This window comes from Brachyistius frenatus, unplaced genomic scaffold, assembly GCF_029030835.1.
Source record: "Brachyistius frenatus isolate BFR_SWC_R1_liver_20210118 unplaced genomic scaffold, ASM2903083v1 Contig_49, whole genome shotgun sequence".
NCBI classification, from domain to species: domain Eukaryota; kingdom Metazoa; phylum Chordata; class Actinopteri; family Embiotocidae; genus Brachyistius; species Brachyistius frenatus.
The window spans coordinates 498,600-517,003 of NW_027210648.1; the positions used below are offsets into that span (position 1 = coordinate 498,600).

Below are 18,404 nucleotides of genomic sequence, written 5' to 3' on the forward strand. Positions count from 1 at the left end.
ATTGTTATTCCACTACTTCCACAAGTAAAATATACCTGTCCCAAACCTGATAATCAGCTGGGCTTACCTTACCTCACCTCACCACATCACCTTTAAGAGGTGAAAAAAAGAAGACAGTGTGAAGTTATTTAAATATGGGGTATTTTTCAACCACTTATTTGTTTTGAGCAGATCTTTTTAGCACACTCATTCAAACTGTCAGCACATCTCCTGATAGTGCTTTTAAAGTTGATGTTGGTTGAGAAACCACTCCCTTTCTTCAGGTGTTATACAGCTCATCTTCTGGCTGGACTCCTAACCATGAGCCATAGTTTGTATATGAACCATTAACCCACAGCCTTCAAAATGCTGCGTCTGGATTTTCAACTGGCCCACATATCATACTGCTCAGTCGCAGCAGTGTGAAAAGCAGCATGTTCAGACTCGCCATTGTAGTTTTGGACCTGATGTAAGCACTGCCAAGCCCAAATATACAGACACACTGTGTGTCAGTATGCTGCATCAGCAGCTAAATAAAAAAAAATCTCTCTGGCTTCATTGTCTGCACTTGTTCTGGAAGCTTTACTACATGGACTGTTATAGATAGAGATTTGTTTTTGTTGTACTTTGTCATGTTCACTTCACATGATTTACTGTAGAGGCGGTAGGGTGCGGTACTTCTTGAATTTTCTGAAACATTTGTAAGATTTCTTTCTTCGGTAAATGTTGATATAGGGCTGCACAATGAATCGTAAAAATACTGGTTCAAAGGTTTAAATAAGAGGCGACAAGAGACTAAAGCTGAATGTTTTTATGTTCAGTGATGCATTACGCTTAAACAGAACATTCCCTTTCTGTTGTACAAAATTGACATGCTGGTATAATGACAGTTATCATGCAGAATTCTGCCTGCTCGCTGAGAATTACATGCACCTCGCATGACCGCACAGCTGCAAGGAAAACTAGCAGATATTGTAATGATTGGCCTGCTGTTTAAATTTGATGTAATTTTCTCTGTCAGGTTCATCAATGATGATAAATGATCTGAAGTCTGTAGCTTTTGAAAAATTGGAGTCAACTGTGTTTTATTAGACTCAGTACTAGCATTTCATTGATACGACTGATCTGAACTTTACAATACTTCCTTGATCAATCTTAATATTTACATTATTTTTAATATTATACTAGAATATCTTTTGTCATATATCAGGCACCATGATATTTTTCAGCTGTCTTTTGTATCAGGTAAATGAAAACGCTAAACATTTCTACTGAAAAAAAATCAAGAGAAAACTTTGAACTCAATTCTAAGCAAAAATTGTCAAAGGTTCTCATGTTATCCAAAATCGTGCAGCCATATGTTGATAGGGCTGGGCTGTACACGTCAAAACATTCAATGAAAAAAATGAAAGTCTGTGAAATGTATCTAGTCTCATCAGTTTATCCAGCTTTTGGTAACCCATCCGTCCACGGTCAAGTGTGGAGGAGGCAGAAATCCAGCTGTCTGCTCCCCTTCCTGCAGAAGGTCACTCCGGCTCTAGTTGGGATTGGATGGCCCTGCAGAAACTCGTTCTCTTACTGGAGGTTTGTGCTTATGATTAGATAAGATCCCCTAAAGGATACTCCGTCCATCTACCCACTCAGGTCCTTGATTGCTTTCCCACCTGAGACATGGGCACAGATTGGCCTGTTCGGACATAAGCAGCTCCTTCCTGAGCCTTCAACAGGACTGTGCTGAAGGGCAGACTCATTGACACAATCTGCCCCTGATCTTTCACGACAAGAGGAGGTAACAATCTAGTGGAAAGATAAATCTGGAAATAAAGGAGATGCTAAGCATCCTTGAACACTGAAGGATGCTCTTCGTTAAAAGGCGTTTTGGCCTTTCTCTCTATTTGATTTTATACACTTTATTAATCCCCGAGGGGAAATTTCTTCACTACAGCAGGGGGCTCTCAGGGGGGAGCTGCTGCAGCAGGCTGCCACTAGCGCGGTGCCAGGTAACCTGACCTGAGGTGCATGTTTTTGGATGATGGGAGGAAGCCGGAGAACCCGGAGAGAACCCACGCAAGCACAGGGAGAACATGCAAACTCCGCACAGAAAGGCCCAGGACCGGATTCGAACCCGGAACCTTTTTTGCTGTGAGGTGACAGTGCTAACCACTGCACCACCGTGCCGCCCCCTATTATCTATCTTTTACCACCACAAGTAAACTTGTGAGTAAAGAAGTTTGTCTCGTCCGGTACCAATTCCTGTGCTTACTTCCTCATAACAAACTGTACATTCCACACTCATAAACTGTGTCTATTTAAAGTTTGTTGCTTGCTCCTTTGCATAGGAAAAAGTAGCTTTGGTCAATTTAGATTCAAAGTTATTGTGGATTCCAACATCATCTTAGTTTGATGTTGGAATAGAACACCCACATAAACTTCTTAAACCACTTCTGCAGAATAAACCATTTCACCTTCATCCATCCGTGTGCACAATGTGTGCCCAACAGATTTTTGTAAAAGTAGTCTACATACACAGCTCTGTTTGTTGCCAGTGCAGTATTCTGCAACTCAGACCTGCAATATTTCATTTAAAGTTGCCATCAAAGTTCAAAGTTCTTCTTTTTTGTTGTAGGATTTGGAGGTATGCAAATTGATTTCACTCTCAATAATTGGTCTTTTCTTTTGTTTGCTTTGGCATGTGCATCCTTTACATATTTTCTAAGTCAGCACAGAGGTGCCTGGTCAGTGTGTAATTATGTCGATTTTCTCCTCAGCTTTGCTGAAGGGGGAGGAAGTGGTGTCTGGGCCACAGAACACACTGATGGTTCGAATGATAGCCTGCAGCACAAGTGATGCCTGTGGCTGAGCTTTGTCTTTTTGTATTGAGGGGCTTCTGGAGAACATGACGTGCCCCACTGACTCTGACTATGTGTCTGAAAGCTAAGCCTTGCAGGCAAGGGAAATAAATCTGCTTTTGCACATGGTGTGCATGGACTAATATGGACAAGGGAGATCACATGGTTAATTTCAGGCACTTTTACACACACACACACACACACACACACACACACACACACACACACACACACACACACACACACACACACACACACACACACACACACACACACACACACACACACACACACACACACACACACATGCAACTGCAAGGTGTGTGGGCCTGGTTCACGTCTCTTTCACATCCATGTGTTAGAGTCATGGCTTGCAGTTTGTCCATATTTTTGTCCAGTAAAGACTTGGGAGCAATGAATTGTTTCCTGCCTGTACCAGTGAACTCATTCTGTATGGAAATTAACTAACGTGTATGAACTGTTATCCACAGAAAGAAATGCACAGCTGGACCTGACTCAGAATACACACTTTGGCTCCGGGTCAATTTTCCCACCAAAGCAAAGTTATTAAGTGCAACAGAATGCTTCAGTGGTGACTGTGTGTAGTACTTGGTCTGGAATAAGATTAAGTTTACAGGGTTGGAAGTGACCATATAATAACAGGGAGAAGTTGAAAATAGGCTTTTCATTCAGGTAGCCTAAATTTAGAAATAATGTTTACGTAAATTAAAAAAAAAAAAATCTAAAAAAAAAATCATATTTTGGATAGTATTCTAGTGATGTACAAGTCTTGTGGTCAGACCTGATGAGAGCTTAGCAGCCTGTGCTCATTTAAAAGTATGTTGTGCTTCAGTGCAGTAGGATTGAAACTAAGAATATGAGCAATTCATGAATTTGTCAAATTCCCTCCTGTTGTTATTGATGCATCCAAAACAAAAGTAGAATCGTCAAAATCACTGGTATTACATACAGGCACTGCTGATTTAAATTAATAAGTAGCAACAGCTGTTCGACTCTTGTGTCAACATATAAGTATTCATGAGGAAAGAGACATGTTCCCTCAAAGAAATCAAATGACTAAAATGAAGTACAGCTTCCTAACAACTGTGTTCAAGTACAATATTTAATTGCTGGTTCATTTCCATCATTTCCACAAACAAATGAATAATTTAATTAACCCTGATAAAATCTGAAATGTACATAATTATTTTGTAATTTTCATAATTGGTTCAGTCTCAGCTTGTATGGTAAACGTTTTCCCTCCACACTGTGAATAGGGCACATTATTTTAACTAATTAAAGGTCTCTTTTTTTTTTTTATTAGCGCTAATGCACAGTATGTCTACGATGTACAACCTTTAAAGAAAGCTCCAAATCATTAATCTCAGCCAAAATCACAGCTTTGTTTTAGAGGGCATGATACAATTTGTAAAGACAGACGATGTGCAGCTCAGTTTTTGATAGACCTGAAAAACATCTGTAGATGTTGAATTCAGTCTGCCACATTGGTCCTGAATGGAATATCACATGTTTTGCATAGATTGGCATGACATTTTGCACAGATGTTCATGGTTCTCAAAAGATTGAAGCTTTGGGTAACCACTGACTTAAGTAAGGAGCTTCTCTTATTCAATGAAATATTTAAAAATCTACTTTACAAATTGCCACTTAACTTTGCACAAACATTAAGGATGCTTTTCACCACCTTGAGGTTGACATTTGTTGGTCTTAGCAATTGTCGCAACAAATTCTTGGAGAAGTTGCCATGAAATATTCTACACTCATTCTTGTCCTCTTCAGAATGCAAGCGAGTTTGCTATTTCAGACAAAGCATTTTTTTCATTTAATTTAATTTTTTTCATACCCTGGCTTTTGCATTCAGTGTTTCAACTGTCGGCTTATTGTTTCATACACTCTCAACTCCCCTTCTCCATAAAAGGACCACTTCTGACACTGGCTTGCAAGGACAGTATTTTCTTATTTTTTTTTTACTTCTGAAGTGTTCCTCACATTTGTCTGAAATAAAGAGTGATGATTTCTTCAGTTTTAGTACTGATCAGAGAGCCCCTTCCTTTCTTTCACCTATGTGGGCCTCTGGCAAGAGAGATGCAGGCCAGATTGGAAAGGCAGTATTCTTGGATCGGTCAAGTATAGCGACTGTTGGCTGGGCTGGCGAGTCATAGTAAATCCTGCCGTGCCAGGTCGAGGCTTTGTGTTTCAGAAGGGATTGATTTCCTTCAATAATGGTATAATGATTTTCATGAAATTGGACAGAACAAATAAGAGTCAGTCAGAGTGATCTGTGCTGCAGACCAGACTTGCTGCTCACATTTCCTTCAAGCTTTAAATCCCTTGAGATTTTGAGGCCAAATATCTTTTTGTAGGTTGACGATTGACCTGGAGGTGTTGGTGTTATGCCACTTAAGCTCTACCAAAACAATAACCTCAACGTGAAGTGTTCTATCCTCTTTCTCTGGTTCGAAGTTGTAGGTATCAAGTTTGATCATTTTTCCAGATGCTCCGTCTGTCATGTGCCATGCAAAGGCATTCTTTATGCACCTTGCTAACAAGCCATGACCACATGTGTGTTAATGCACACGAGCTTTACATTATTGTAGACATTTTGTTCTAAAGTTGGTGCGAACTGTAGAGCAGATAAAGCAGAAAAAAAAAAGATGCCTGTCAGAGTGATAGGGTAAAAAAAAAAAAAATCAACAAATGGAGCCGGTGATATCTCAAATCGCCCGTCTTTTTCTAATCAGTTTACCAAAGGCAAACATCAAACACTGCCACTGGCTCTGAATCAGGGTGAGGCAGAGCGGTTGACTGTTTTATCAGCTGGAATTTGGGGATATCTTAGACTGTGAGTGACTAGCTGGAGGAGCTCACCAGGTGCAAACAGCTGGTGAGAACTTTGTCAGATATGAGTGGAGCTCACACAAGACCAACTGCACACACAAAGTCAGAAATGTTTTTATTAACACTTGCTTTGGGGCTTTTGTTTTTCCCTATACTGTTATCAATTACAGTTTTTGCTTGCTAGGACTAATTATTCCCTTAGGAGTTCTCCTGACCTGAATATCATTTATAATAAAGGGCTGGGGTTGCATGGACCATATCCAGAATCAATAAATCTGTTGAAATGCAGTGTCAGTCTTTTTAAAAACAGTTACATAACTTGAAGAAGTTGTTCAAGTGTTTGAAAAAAAAACATTTGAATATGTTTAAAAGCTTTTGTGATTCTATTTTAACAAAGTTTTTAATTAAAAAAAAAATTGTCATTGCTTTCAATGTTTTGAATGTTTCAAAATTTCAAAAAGTTTGTTGCAATGTATTAAAAAGCTTTGTATTTAAATCTTATGCCTTGTGTCTTCCGCTTTCATAGTCCTCCACTGGTTTTCACATTATAATAGCATGCAAGGAGGTTGAGCACAAACTCACACACGCACATGTACATGTTGTATAATTAGTAGTTAATAAGGTCTACGTTACTTGAACATTTTCCTCTCTGCTCCTAAATTCCAGTGATAGCTCATCGTGTAACATCAGCACGCCGTACGTTACCAGGGGAATCAAATCACATAAAGTAACATCCGAAGTGCTGAGAAGAAGAATGAAAGCAATGAGTCCCCAACTGACATACACTTCAAAAATTGTTTTGGATTTTAGTTTACCTTTTATCTATCAGTGTGATCTTGGTCTTTCCTCCTGACTTCGCCTCCCCCTGCCTCATTGTTGGGTTATTTTCTACAGCGTGCCCCTGCTTTTCTGCCATATCACTTCGAGATTACTATCCAGACATCCCGTCTCACTTTGTCGTCCTTTCAGGTTTTTCTTTTTTTGCAGCTTGGCGTTTAGCTGAGTGCAGACTGATTACCATCACATTGCAGGGGAAAGGCTCCAGGTAGCATCCCCATCGCGCTCAAATATGTGGGTGGCACTGATAAGAGCGGTCAACAGGTTTTGATCCGCCTCCCCTCCATCACTGAGCTCCTTTGCCCCAGCTCCCCTTCCTTCTGTACACCCTCAGTGATCCAGAAAGAACCAAGATCCAGACAGACAAGACACATGCACATACACACGCATCAGATAACACTATGATTGGTTCCAGGCTGTTCTTAGCTGAGTTCCTTGCCAGCCCTCCGTGTTTTAAACCATCAGTGCTTTAGGGTTTAACATTCATCAGTTTGTCTATGAAGTTTAGTGTCTTAACTTGTTTTTCTGTAATACTCTTGGGTGTCAATCTGCTTAAACCCTTACTGATTCCTTTTTAAAACATGCAAGCCAGTCATCCTGGGTCACTGTCATGGGATACATTTTGCTTTCTTTCGTTCTCAAGTTGATTATTATTTCCTGGGAGGGAGAGTGTGTTCCTAGATTAGTCAAAGTTTTGGCTAATTAAAGGATGTTTTGGGTTTTCTCCGAATCACTGGGACTCATCAGACACTTAATTAGCTCTGTCAATAAAGGAAACTCCCTTTTCCTGCAAGGACACTGAGCTGTGCTGATACTGAGCTCGGACTGCAGGGTGGCTGCTGTTTACACTGCTGAGCACAATATTTGACTGTGAAAGTATCACATTACAATGCTGATGCAGGCTTTCTGAGCACATTTGAAACGTAGTGCAATTTAGTTGCTTGAAAGGTCATGAAATTGCAACCACATGCTAAAGAGAAATCACCCAATACGATTACAGTGTCACGGCCATCAGTAGGATCTATAGCTATGTGGCTGGGTTTAAAAAAAAGAAAAAAAAAGGCTTATGTATGAATTATCTATTTGGTTTTTGCTGCAGTTTGTTGCTGGAGCTGATTTACAGCTTAAAGTTGACGCTGTATTGTTTTTGTTCAAACGTTTCAATTGTTTACACATGCTACCGCCACTAATGGTGTGCTGTGTGACGAGCCTTACTTATTCTGCTACAGCTGTCGTCCCCAGTGTGGGGTTTAATTTCAGTAATGTGATAGGCCTAGACAAGCCTTCATCCATGGCTGCTGGCAAATGCGCCCCTTAACTGTAATGGACCCTGCACCCCTAAATCCCTTTGCCAGCCTTCTGATAATCAATCAGGCGTGGCCTCCCATCCCCAGCAGACCCTGCTGGGTTCGCTGAAGGTAGCTGTCTGCACCAAGGACAACTCAGTGCCACCTGATCCTCGCAAAAACTAAAAGAGGTACTTTGATGCCTGGTGTTTCTGTACCTCTTCTCTCCACACTCTGGCTGTATGACAAGGTCTGTTGCTATGCCCACCAGCCTCACCAGAACTCATGATGCACACCAGCTGCTGTTCAGTTCTTATCATCACTTACACTGTGCAACCCAGTTAGATTGGTAGTATCCCTATTAAACTTGACAGTTAACCTTGGATTTTTTATTTTTATAAATTACCACAGTTTTCACCCTTTTTGACCCTCATTGCCGTTTGGCACTTTCACTTCTCAGAGCTCTGTTTATGACTGTGTTTGCAGGTGACTCACGTCTTCTGGAAATGTTTCTGTCTGGGTTTAAAATTCCTCATCTTTTACAACTCTCTCCTTCACTCTTATTCTCCTGCTACCTCCCTCTTCCATCTTTCAAAGCCAGGGCCTCAAAGCCAAGCCAGGTATGATTATATCTTGGTTGTTGTTATTCTCTGAGGACTGATGCACTCGCTTTTTCCAGTGTCTGGATTAAGGAGAGGAAAAAATTGTAAAAAAAATAAATAAATAAAAAAAATAAAGGGAAAGAGAGAGTGAGCAGTAAGTCTCTAATCTGTTTATTTGGATCATCATCCAGATTGTCTCATAGACAAGTGTTTAGTAATTTCTTCCATTTTCTTGTCTCAGAGGGACATTTTTATGATTTTTGCAGCACTTTCATGGACCACAAACACTGCGGTTTGTGTTGCTTGAGGCTTACATCTGTTGAGGACTGATAATGCTTTATATGGGCTTTGATGATTCATGTTCACTGTTTATTCTATCGGTGTCTCTTGCAAAATGACTTCATGCAGTATCACTGCGACAAGCCTGCCAGAACATAAAAAACTTTCTTTTCTGGGTAGAATTGCATCTTTGTGGAGGTTGCTTAGTCTAGCTTGCCGAATGTTTCCAATTTCAGATTTTATTTGACAATAATTGCACTTAAAATTGTAATGATGGTCTACAAATTAAACTTAATATTTAATGATCTTCAGCAACTGATTGAAATGTGTGTGTGGTGGCTGCAAGGAGGCTTCAAAAAACGGGAACATCCACAAAACAAAGGGAAAGCAACGTATTCGCACACTGCATTCCTCAGAGTAAAACACAACAGCCACCAAACTGGCATTTATCCCAACTGGGGCAGGTGTTACAAATCAGGGCAGTCAAATTATGATGTTATTCAATGGGAAGCCTGAGACCAAACACAAGTCTACATTATCAATAATAAATAAACAATAGATAAACCAGTGGTTGGTATAAATACCAGTACTCTTAAGAATGCAGTTTATAGAAACACTGATATTTATTTGTTGAAATAAATGCATCAGAGTTAGGGATTTATTAAAAGATGTTTTCTTTGAGCACAATGAAAAACTTATTTTGTTTCTACGAGAAAGAATTCTGATAAAATTATACAGCTACTTGTAGTTTATGTCTTCTCAGGATTCCTTGATAAGATCCATTTGAAAAGGGTGATATTTCAAATTGCAGCCCCACTCACAGCATATAGAAATATCAATGCTGCAGATGTGAACAGATGAAAGCAGATATTTTACGTCATCCAGTATTTAGTCTGGTTCAGAACCCATAGCAGACTGTTTATAGTTCAATTTGTCCATATACAAATCCATCTAAAAGAGCACAGTATTGTTTGTCTCAATGATTTATAGTAACTGAAATAAAAAGCACATCATTGCAGCCTACCAGAAAAATGTTACATATTTTCATTCACTATGTAGATCTCTGTCTTGATAATATGCACAACATAAACACATCCAAACAATTTATTGCTATGAGTTTTTTTTCCAGCTGTTAACTCTTTCAAACACTCCTAATACTAACCTCTCAACTCATTTTTACAGTCCCCATCATTGTAATTGCAGGTTGTTTGTTCTGTTATTAGTTTCAGTGGAAGTACAAAGGTTGTATTTTTGGGTGAACTACAACTGATTAAGGTACTGTAGAGGCCGTTACATCATATAATGTGAATCCGTGTGGGTTGAATTAATGATTTACAGGCTTTTACTGCTGACACGGGATGCAGCTAATTTAATTAGTCTGAGAAAAGACAGGGAATGATGCTCAAAGAAGTGTCAGATAGACTATCAAACCCTCCAGACTGTCAGTTCTCATCAAAGCATGAGAGAACAATTGAGAAAGTTGATCAGCTCCTAAGTAAGCATTGGTAATGACGGTGCTTGCATACTATGGGGTGGAATTTAAAAGTAAAAAAAAACAACTAATGCTTGCTTGAGATGGGTTTTGCTTCAGTAAACACTCAGGCACTGAACCACCTGACTTGAATTGGTCCAAATGATCCAGACAAGTTTAACACTGGAAACAAGAAAACAACAGTTTAAGTCCCCAAACATGCAGGTTTGTTTTCGTCTCACTAACTAAATCTATTTTAATGGCAGCCTGAGAACCAAAGGCATAGTTACACGCTCTAGAGATGGTAACAGAGACCCGCCACTTACTATTTTTTTCCCCTCTGTTAACAAAGACTCCAGTGTGTGAAAGTTCAGATCCCGCTGAGGGTACATATCAGAGTGTAGCAAGTGCCTTTTAGGGAGAACACAGCATGCCGCCTTTGTGAGTTTATCAGCAAAGTGAGTACATAAACAACCACAAAGCCTGATAAAGAAGAACAATCTACAACATAGCAGAGCTGCATTTACACCAGCATGGTGGCTGTGTACCGCCTGACGTTTCTGTTTTTACATAAGTGCGCATGAGAAAATCAAAGCTTGGGTTCATGTTATGGACTGTGACTGATGTTGTTGTGAATTGTCTGTGTTTTTCCTAGTATCTCAGTATGATGACAGAGTTTTATGAGTTTGTTTGTTCTGGACTCTAATTGCTCCTTCTTCTTCTTTTACTTTACCAGATTGCGCTGCATCTGAAGCCCATCCAGTCCATGCTGCACCACCAGAAGGCCCTGGTCTTTGTGCTGAACTCCCCTCAGCCACTGATCTGGAATGTCAAGGCGGAGAACCTGGCACTGCTCTTCAAACATACCTTTCATGTGAGTCCAGCATCACTAAAAGCCCTTAAATCCTTCTTCCTAAAACCATGTATTCATTTCCTCACAGGCTAAACTGTATTCCTGTTTCAGTAGCTTTCTTCTATGAGTAAAATATGTGAAGTGATGTAAATTTTGCAGAAGAGGCCTTTCTGCACTTCAAAAATGTTTTCTCGTGTTAAGGGTTGGATCTGGATGGCATGCATGCACAGTCATTGTGGTGAAGTATTATTCTTTATAAACCCATAGGTCATATATTTATGATACTTTGTTAGCTTGATTCACACTCTACAGGTCATATTCCCAACCTTCTCTTAACAGTTGTGTTGATACGTTGACTGTGTACCACGGAAACCCGAACAACGAGGAAGGTGTGGTACTGAAAAATAATGCCCTAAAGCTTTACTGAGGAAGATATGATCTGTCCTCTCAACCACTGATTTTTGTTGCAGTAATGCAGGAAGAGTGTTTCTAATTGGTTTGTAAACTGTCTTAATCTTAATTGTGAGATTGGTGTGCCAACAAAGAAAAAGACAAAAGAATCTTTACACAGCATCTAAAAGTTTGCTAACATTAGCCACAGTAGAACCACCACCGGTTATATCAGACCAAGAAAGGTTGTGGTTGGAAAACCTGAGTGTACTGAATTTAGAAATGTTTTGTTTTTGTCTATAAATTCTGCTTTCATGTGTTTTCAAGGCAAATCCGCCTCTTGCTTTAAAATTGCTGCTATATCAAAATAACAGGATACAGGTTTTTGTCAGGACCAGGGTACAAATGGAGAAGGATGGTTTAGTGAGGGATATCTCGGTGTAGCTGGACTCAGGCCCCCTGGGGAGCCAGCCATATTTAGTGAAGGTACCAGGGGACCTCTCTGGGAAACTTAATAAAAAATGTAAAAATGGACTGCTTCAGTGCTCATGTTTAAAGCCTGTGTATCACATGAGAAAATCATAGCAAAGAGAGACCCAGAAGCCTCAGCTGTAGCTTCATTATGTTACATTGCTATGGAAGCTCTTTCTTTGCCTCTGTGTTCTCTGAAGACTTTCCCCAAAGTAATATTTTTCAATTGTATGTTAACACCACGGCATTGTGCAAGAATGCAGCATCAGGTACACAAATTATTTCCATACGTGGTTGAATCTTTTCTTGCTTACTTTTCAAACACAGGACATCCTGCTGGGAAAGTCGATATGACATGAAGAAGAATATGCACTTATTGGGATATGCTTGTGTTATGTGCAGGCTCATCTAGACAAGACATATAGTATATTAAGAACTACTATGTGTTTCACTTACTTATTCTGTGTGTCCCAGCATATTTGACATTTAGAGCAATATATTAATATGCTTCTAGACTTTTTTAGGCTTATCTGACAGTGACTTTCATCACACTGTCATATTAGCAATCATCACCTCTGCATATAGACAGGTATTGTTTCCTCCTCATCTAGCATTCAAATAAAGTTGTTTTATAAAATAATCTGTTGTTCTAAACAAAACTTCTCCAAAATTGACTAACCAATAAGTGAGGTGAACTGGAATGCACCAAAAATATTTTCTTAATATTCTTGTGCGTAAGTAAGATCATCGTGAGGCTTGAGTGCCAAATGCTCCTTTTATGTATTATTTCCTGTAGTAATGGAAATGTGCTCATGTCAAAAGAAACTGATGCTTTTTATACAGATGGATGTGCATCTGGCCTGCTGGTGTTTTCTTAAGCTGTGATCATGTGCGGCCAGTGAGTTGGGTGTTTCTGTAAAGACCAGCAGGTCAGCATCACCATAAACGTCTTCCCCTTGTCAGTGGTGGCAGACAGAAGACAGCTGAAAACCATCATTAAAACATAGAGTCAGGGAGAGCTGCTGCTGTGTGTCAAATGATGTTGAACATCAGTGCTTTTGCAGAGTTTTTACTTCCACTTAATCTCAAATGAAACAGATGCAACTCTGGATTTACTTTTTAAATTCTAAGACACATTTATGTATTAAATCAATGTTCATCTTCAGATTAATTTGCAATAACTACACATGCAGCTATTAATTTTACTGGAGCAAAAATAAAAAAAAATTGAGACAAAACTGAGGTGTCAGTTTTCTCTGTCTTGGCCCTTCTGTATGATATTATTCTGACACACAACAGATTTTCAAGTGGTGGGAGAAGAAATAAAGGGAATATTAACAGTGAAGAAGGAGGCTCCTGCAGTCAGACAAAGTTGAGCTAATGGCTCTGACCGACTACAGGGTCCCTGCTGAATTAAGTGTTAAGTATTTTGTGTTTGAGTGACAGCACGGCGCACTCTTGACAGTGCAAGCTGTTGGTATCTTACCCACCAGCCTGACTGCTGCATATGGCCATAACCCAGAGGAGTCCCAGACGCTGTTCCTCCACAGTGACACCTCATTAATGTGCCACAAAATAGAAATACCAGACAATATCTTGCTGGAGGAACGATCACCAGCTTTCTTTTCAATGTTAATAAAGACTAAATCTTTTCATCACTAATAAATTACAACTGACCATTCACTAAGCATTTCTTACTTACAGTTGCTACAGTTATCACGCTTTCTGTTCCTGCTTTGCACATACACGGCTTACAATTATAATAATTACAAATTTACCATTGAAAAGGCATTGTAACGTTTTTTTCTCTTAATTTTATGACAGAGATAAAGCTCAAAACTAGCTGATGACTGCTGACTTTTTCAGATTTAACAGCTGTAAGTGGGTGGCTCATTAAGTTAACGTCAGATCCACACGTTTGTTGAAAATTACCGACTTTTAAATGTTTCTTCCTGAGTCTTTAAAAACAAGAACAGTCTTAAAGGTGTGATGAATTTTCTCTTGATGGCAATTTATCAAGGCGGCACAGTCGTGCAGTGGTTAGCACTGTCACCTCACAGCAAGAAGGTTCTGGGTTTGAACCTTTCTGTGTGGAGTTTGCATGTTCTCCCCGTGCCTGCCTCTCCGGGTACTCCGGCTTGCTCCTCCTGTCCAAAGACATGCATGTCAGGTTATTTGGTAATTCTACAAATTGCCCTTAAGTGTGAATGAGAGTGAGAATGGGCTTTGCTTCTGTCTCTATGTGTTGGCCCTGTGATAGACTGTTCTTGCATCTATCCCAGGGTGTACCCTGCCTTTGCCCATAGTGACCCTCTTCAGGATAAAGTGGGTATAGATAATGGATGGATGGATGGCTATTCATCATAGGATTTTGTGCTCAAAGACTGGAGCTGAATGCCAGGCTGTGTCTCAGGCAAAACAAATCTGCATACTTCTCAGTGGATATAGAATCTTAAATGACAAAAAAAAAATGATCCTGTTTTATAGTGTGGAGCCAGTTTGTGCTAATATGCTAATATTTGATCATATTTTTTAGGAGTTGAGCAAACAGTCAGTTGAATTAAAAACATAAAATACATAATTACCATGACCACTGATGCAAAGTCAATCATTGGAGACCTCGACCATTCCCACACTTGCTGATCTCTGCTTAACTATGGAAATTAGATGTTGCTGTGGTGAGAGCACAGAGCAACAGAGTCAAGAGGAGGTGGTTTTGGCTTTACACTTCAGAACAGAAACTCACTGCCAGACCTCCCTCATTCTGCCTTTCCACTGGAGAGGCTGTTTCCTGGGGCTAATAGAACTTTGAATCAGGCCTGCCAGTCCTTGTTTCCTGGTCCCAGTGCTCTGGGCTCCGTGGACACAGATGGGCTGCCTGGAAAAGCTTCAGAGATGTTGAACACACTGTTGCTGTTGGCCACTGGACCCTGCCGGCTTTTAAAATGCCAAAATCCAGACTTTTGTTGTAAAACATGCTCTCTGCAGTAAGACTTGTCAATCAGTAGCAGGCAGCAATCATCGTGGGTCTAAAATGACATGAAATATGAATTTGTATGAAGGCCATATTGCTTTTTAAAAGGGGACACCAGGATTTAAAGTGAGAAACATGCAGAGAGGTTGTCTTTGTAACCAAATGTATACATTTCTTTTTTGGGGTTTGAGGCGGAGAGCTGTGCTGAATCCCTGCTTGAAAAGCTTGATCTGCAAATGTTTCATGATTCTTGATGGAACAACTCTGTTAAGTTTCACTGTTGGCTTGTGGTTGCTATTGTTTGTTTGCCAAGCTTTGCTGTTTCACTCCTGTATTTTTTTCATTAGCTGAAGACTTGTAGTATGAGCTCTCACACGCATGCTCCCCTAACTGTAATTGTTAATGGAAACCACGAGTAGCCACTATTGGTTTTTATTCAGAGACAGGAACGGCAGAGGAATGCTCCAGAGTGGCGCTGAGACATATGGTATTGTTTTCTCCACAGCGAAGCCTGCCAGTTCTCAGGAACACACGCACATATGCAGCGAGCAGTGTGATTAGCTCCCTGTATCTCATCAAGAGAGAGAAGATCAAATCAGCCATAAACGCATTTATCACATTTCTATCACCAGAGAGTTATTACATGCGCACATTATCTATCAACCCTTTCTGCACTTTCCATCACCCCGCTATGTTTGCAACACCTTGTTTTACAAACAGCTTTTTGCGATTTTCCCAGGCGAAGGGTGTTGATCGGTGAGAATGCAGCAGAGGATTCCAGCTCCATGATAATTGATCTCAAACATTTGGCATGCCTTCTCCTTTTTACTGCACATATGGCCATAAAATGTCGATGCTAATAAGCAGAAAGGGCAGGAAATATACAGTTAAATGTTTTGGATAACGCACGATACTCAGCACTGGCAGATGTGCTTTTATCACGCGAGATAATGAAAAAATGTTATCTTACAAAAGAGGGCATCAAAGTAATCATGTAGAATACTCAGCCTACAATTTAGACTGAAGTCAACAGTGACACGACTTTCAGTCTAAATTGTACGCAGCTAACTTCTCTATATTCTTTGTTTGTACTGCCAAGACTGAGGAATTCCTATAAAAGCGGAGTAATATCAATTTTTTTTTTTTTTTACAATTTTCTACTCCAGAACACATCACAAAGTCTTAACTATGGAATTCTACATTCAAGACAGTTTCAATAGTAATAGCAATAGATTGCTTAAGAAGAGCTGCGTTCCATTTTCATACAGTGAAGTTTTATGCTTCACTTAGCCACGGGCTGCTGCCTGCCCCTCAGAAGAGCACTGGATAGAGCTTTGTGAGCCCTTTGCTGCTGGCAAGGTTGGTCATGAGGCAAACACCAATCCAAAACAATGTATTTTTAATTCTTTTTCTAGTTTTCCAATGTTAGAATAAATAAAACAGATTACATGGAGTGCCTTATGCTCTGCCACTGCAACAGTTTGAATTTAATAAGGCAAAAAAAAAAAAGAAGCTTTATGTTAGTACCATGGCAACAAAAGTAACATTAGAGTATTGAATGGCAGCTTATATAAATAATATGCAGTGCAGAGTATTTATATTTATATATTCTATTTAAGCCAATGACAGAAATTGGTTTTGGTTTCCAGCACTTTTTGGTCTGTCAGCTGAGAGAGAGAACGGGGAGAGAGAGAGAGAGAGAGAGAGAGAGAGAGAGAGAGAGAGAGAGAGTGAGCGTGGGGGAGAGAGAGTTTGTTAAAGCCCAGATTGGGTCCCTCACTTCCCTGTTTCAAATTCCTGAGGTTTTCAGCTCTCTGGAAGGCCTGGAGCTAATTTGGCTTTCAGGCTTTCCCCTCTAATTCTTTGTGACTAATTATGGTTGTATTCCCGCAATTAAACTGATAAAGTCTGCTGAGCTTGGCAAGTTTAGCAAAGAAACCCCGGCCGCTCCTTGGCTGTTCAGGGCGCCGCCTCTCTCCTCTTTCTTTCTGTTATTTCTTATTGTAGTAAACACACTAAAAATAAAGTCAACCTGAATTCTTCGACAGAATCTGTCTGTACCCAGAATTTATGGCCTCTGGTGACAATGCCAGGAACATCGAAAGGAGCGTCCAGAGGTCAGACAGATGTTGCCCATGAGGGGATTTGAAAAGTTATGTCTAAGGAACCTAAACTCTTGAAGGGATATTATTCCGGTATCATTAAAGCATGATTTTAATTTAGGGACAACTTCGTAACATCATAGTCTCACGTCTTCCTCTCGGATTCAAAAGGATTTCACGTTTTAATTGGGCCTGCCAGCACTGTCTCAGCTCAGGCATACAGATAGGATACCTCGGAAGAAAGAAAAACAAGCAGGGACATCAAATGAGGTAGGCTGTCTAGACCATGCACTTGGACTCATTTGGTTGTTCGGTAGGTTTTCAGCACATGCGAATGTTTATGTCTTTGAAATGAGGCACGTGGGCTGAGCTCCATTTAATGCCAAAGATGGTCCCTCCTAAAAAAAAACAGCTAGGCCAGTCTTCCTGTCTCTTCTCCCTAATTTGTATGTTTTTTTTGTTTTTTTTTGTGACTGTTAACATCTCACAGTTAGCAACCGCCATTTATATCACTGTAATATTCAGTGATGTGTCAGATGCAAGAAGTTTAACCATTTATTTGACCTGTTTTCTGTATGTCTTGGCCTTTATGTCAGTTTATCTGTCTGTCTCTGTCAAGTATTTGTGTCTTCTCTGTTACCCCTTGTGGCCAATTTGAAGGACACCTGCACATTTGTGATGACACACTACTCCACACAGCACCTTATAAACACTGGCAACCAGACACCATTTGTGTAGAGGAACATGTGTAAAAATATGCAGAGCATATTTGTAGAAGCTTTGCAGTAACGGCTGGGATGAAGTGTGAATAATTGGGTTTCACCAGTGCTTAAATTGCTGGTTTAATTTTTGGAAAGGATCAGCTCTTTTTTTCATCTACCTGCAGGTTTTTCATTTTACAATAAAAAAAAAAATTGTGGAAAAATAAGGATGAGCAAAGCTAAAATCAACAAATCACTCTTAATATTTTTTTCTTTTGCAAATAACTTAACTGAAATGGATGTTGGACCCAAGTAAAGCTGAACAAACTGAAGAAAGCACATTGCATAGAACTGGTAAGAGCTTATCCCAGCAGTTCCTTTGTCCTCTAACACTCCTGCCTTTTCTCCTCCTCAAGGTATCTGAGGGCTCAGAGGTCTACTTCAAGCCGGGAAACTTCTCCCTCTTCGCCCAGATCCTGGAGGAGACCCTTCCCCACGGCAATGAGCACCTCCTCAACTGGGCCCAGAAAAAGTACAGGGCCGTCACCTCTTTCTCTGAGCTCAGGATGACTCAAGCCATCTACATCAAAGTTGGAGAAGGTGTGCACCAGATTCTCAAAGTTCCCAAACATAGCTCTAGGCCCCAAGGCACCCTCGCTTTTATAACTTTACTTAGCTTTTGTGTTTTAGCCCAGACTAGAGGTGTACATGCACTACTCTTGGAAAGTAATTTCCTTCCTTCAATAGACAG

At 40.1% G+C, this 18,404-nt stretch overlaps 1 protein-coding gene across 2 annotated transcripts in view; it reads left to right on the forward strand.

Annotated features, from left to right (window-relative positions):
• tgfbr3 (transforming growth factor, beta receptor III) overlaps nt 1-18,404 on the forward strand; it is a 63,760-nt gene that overhangs the window by 22,248 nt on the left and 23,108 nt on the right. For both annotated transcript variants that reach the window (XM_069703983.1, XM_069703984.1), the window contains exons 4-5: nt 10,899-11,036; nt 18,070-18,253. In XM_069703983.1, coding sequence (XP_069560084.1) covers nt 10,899-11,036; nt 18,070-18,253 — 322 coding nt within the window. The remainder of the gene's footprint in view (nt 1-10,898; nt 11,037-18,069; nt 18,254-18,404) is intronic.